This window comes from Tetrao urogallus (genome assembly GCF_951394365.1).
Source record: "Tetrao urogallus genome assembly, chromosome: 3".
NCBI lineage: Eukaryota > Metazoa > Chordata > Aves > Galliformes > Phasianidae > Tetrao > Tetrao urogallus.
In genome coordinates this window covers 28,990,678-28,993,793 of record NC_136815.1, presented here as the reverse complement: position 1 = coordinate 28,993,793, position 3,116 = coordinate 28,990,678, and the positions used below count along the sequence as shown (strand labels likewise).

The window sequence follows — 3,116 nt, the reverse complement described above, 5'->3', positions numbered from 1 at the left end:
TAAGATAAAAAAAAAAGTAATAAAAGCAAACTTCAGAACCTACTCTTAAGAAGCATCTTTTATTTGCTAACTTGGTTTTCATAAGAATGATGCGTCCCAGACAATATTAATTACAGTCTCAAATAAGTATATCCCTCAGTTTGGATTGTATTTGCCCTGTCTTTCTTAACATCTTATTTTCACCATTTTGTCCAAATTACCCTTCTCCATAAGAGTTTACGTTTATTGAAAAATAAATGGACATTTCCAGGTAATACAGAAGTAAGATACTAAATCTGTAATTTCTTTTGCAGAACACTGGAACTCCTGCTTTCAGGTCTTCCATAACACTACTTAAGACAAGATCTCTTTTACAGCATACGGAGTACAGAGTGGTGGTTAGTGGAAACTGGGAATCAGCATTCTGCAACTCCTTTAATCTAAATGTTTCAAAAACACAGAATAATTGTTAATTCTCAATCAAACCAAAACATATGAGGAGTTTTCCAGCATTTTTATTAATATCATTATTCTGCTTCAGTTACAAATTCTAAGAGCCAAAGCAGGACAAAATGTATTTTTGTGTTAATTACATACTTTTGGGTAAAGATTTCTGTTAAGAAAGGACTGAAAATTTGAAAAAACAAACAAAAAGAGAGTAAATGGATGAAGCCTTAAAAAGGGAATAAAAACATTACGAAGCCAACAGAGAAAACAAATAGTACTAACTTCAAAACAGAAACAGTTACCTATCTTTTTGGTATGTCTACACACACACATCTGGGCTTGATCTATTTTCTGTGTGGTAATAGCTGTTAGTGAGGTTTGGCACCTAGCCTGACCACACCAAAGAAAGAACTGCAAGTCCCAAAGAAAGCATCTTAGAATCATAGAATCACCAAGGTTGGAAAAGACTAAAAGATCATCCAGTCCAACCGTTCACCTATCACCAATAGCTCCCACTAAACCATGTCCCTCAACACAACATCCAGCCTTTCCTTGAACACCCCCAGGCTCGGTGACTCCACCACCTCCCTGGGCAGTCCATTCCAGTGCCTGACCACCCTTTCTGAAAAGTAATACTTCCTAATGTCCAGCCTGAATCTCCCCTGCCGTAGCTTGAATCCATTCCCTCTGGTCCTATCACTAATGACACGAGAGATGTCAAGATGATAATGAGATAATAATGAGAGATTACAAGATGATAATCTTGTAATTAGTTTTTTTTGTTTGTGGTTTTTTTTTTTATTATTTTTTTTTCCTACAGTGTCTGATTAAGAATAATGTGGAATAATGTGGGTTACCACAGGAAGCTTCCACGTTCCAGTAGGTGACGGACTGGATCCCTCAGCTTGAAAGGAAAAGCAGGGTGTGGTCACATGTGAATCACTGAAGATCAAAGGCATACGTATAGGTGAGAAAGTGGGTTACTTCATGAAAAAGCACTTTGATCAGGAGGGAGATGGTTGTATCTCTTGTGGGCACAAGTTAATGTTTTGTCTGTTGACAAATGGATCACTTGAAGCTAATGATCTACCCTTGAGGGAAGAATACAGCATAAACTTAGGAAGTGGTAGATTGCCAGACCATGATCTAAGAAGACAACACAGGGGTACCAAAATGGGACCAAGTAGTCTGAGAGAGTAGAAGAACCTGCAAACGTGTTTGTTTTCCTTTTTTCAGAGATGCAAGTTGGCACTGTTACTCAGTAAAAAAAATAACACCAGAAAAGGCTTAAAGAATTTCCAAAGCTGTCTTTCAAGCTGTCTGATTACAGTAATTTCTGATTCTTTTCCATTCATCTTTAATATATTTCATATGCAGTACAAGAACAGAACAACCTCCTTATTAGATATGTAATTCTGTCATCTCAATTTTATATTTCAGTGGCTGAAGACTGTGTACCTCTGAGCCACACTTAGGACAGGTAAAATACATATCAAGTAAATAGTTACTTTTAATACAATAGTAACAAAACACATGCGAACAGCCTATGGTATGTGGCATGGTAGGCCATTCCCCACACAGCGAACACACCTTGTAGTGAGCTGCTAATGTTTTTTCACTATTAGAAAGATTGGCAATAGGCAAACACCAAGAACAAATTTTGAGTTTCAGTTTCTGTACATTAATAAGTGGTAGCAAGTAGATCAGAAATTCAGCAAAGCCATGCCACAACAGCTCCCTGTTCATATATTCAAATCCTACCTGGCGAACATTCTGTGGCTTGCAAAAAACTGATTTAATTCCTAGAATGCGTTCAGTAAGTGTTGCAAATGTTCCTTTCTGAAGAAAAATCAGAAAATTTACAAGTCCACAAATTTTAAGAAGTCCAGCTCCAAAATTAATATATTGCTTGATTTTGCTGACAGATTGCAGTTGGCGATTGCTAAAGAAATCATAAAATCTTTCCTCCAGCCATCTTCCACCAACAGTGAAAATAAGATACCATAACTTCTGGTGTTTGCTCAGAGGTTGGTATTTCTCTGTCTGAGATAAGTTATTCTTGTACTGAATATTCAAAATAGCCTGTCCCACAGTTGCATTCTTAGAATAGATGGTGAATCTCCACAGTAAAAGCCACAGAAATGCTTTAACTTCTGGTTCAATATGAGCCAACACCCCTGGTTTAAATCCATGAAAACAGCTGGTAAACTGGGACCACACTAGTTGTTCCAGAGCTTTGTTTAGTTCAAGAGCATCAAGTTGACTTATTCTGAGCACAGGATTCACACTCTTTCCATTTTCAATGCTGGGTGCCATTTCTTCTCAAAAAAATACTTTCTAGGAATAAACACAAATACATTTTAGTATAACATAGCATCTCCCATTTTTGTTCTTGTTAGAGCTAACAAAATCAGGAGTAAACATGAAATAACAAAAATGCCTCCTAAGTTATTAATGTGCTATCAGGAACTACTATGAGTCCTTTCAGCAAGATTCATACAAATAGCATACACTTGCCTCTTGAAAGAACTTACATCGAGACTATTTCTCAATGGCAGTAATATTTTTATTTGGTTATAGAGAACTGTGTAATCTCCTCTTGATTTTCACAAAACATTACAAATTTAACATTTCACTGTTGTAAACTGAAAAAAAAAAAGTAAAAAAGTTATGTGCATAAATACTCACAT

General features: G+C 36.3%; 1 protein-coding gene across 1 annotated transcript; it reads right to left on the bottom strand.

The window, feature by feature from the left end:
* Positions 1-1,827: 1,827 nt before the first annotated feature.
* PEX2 (peroxisomal biogenesis factor 2) lies at positions 1,828-2,742 on the bottom strand (the record flags this gene model as incomplete). The annotated part of the gene is made up of 1 exon (XM_079533853.1): positions 1,828-2,742. The coding sequence occupies one exon, from the start codon at positions 2,740-2,742 to the stop codon at positions 1,828-1,830; it is 915 nt and encodes a 304-aa protein (XP_079389979.1).
* Positions 2,743-3,116: the final 374 nt, after the last annotated feature.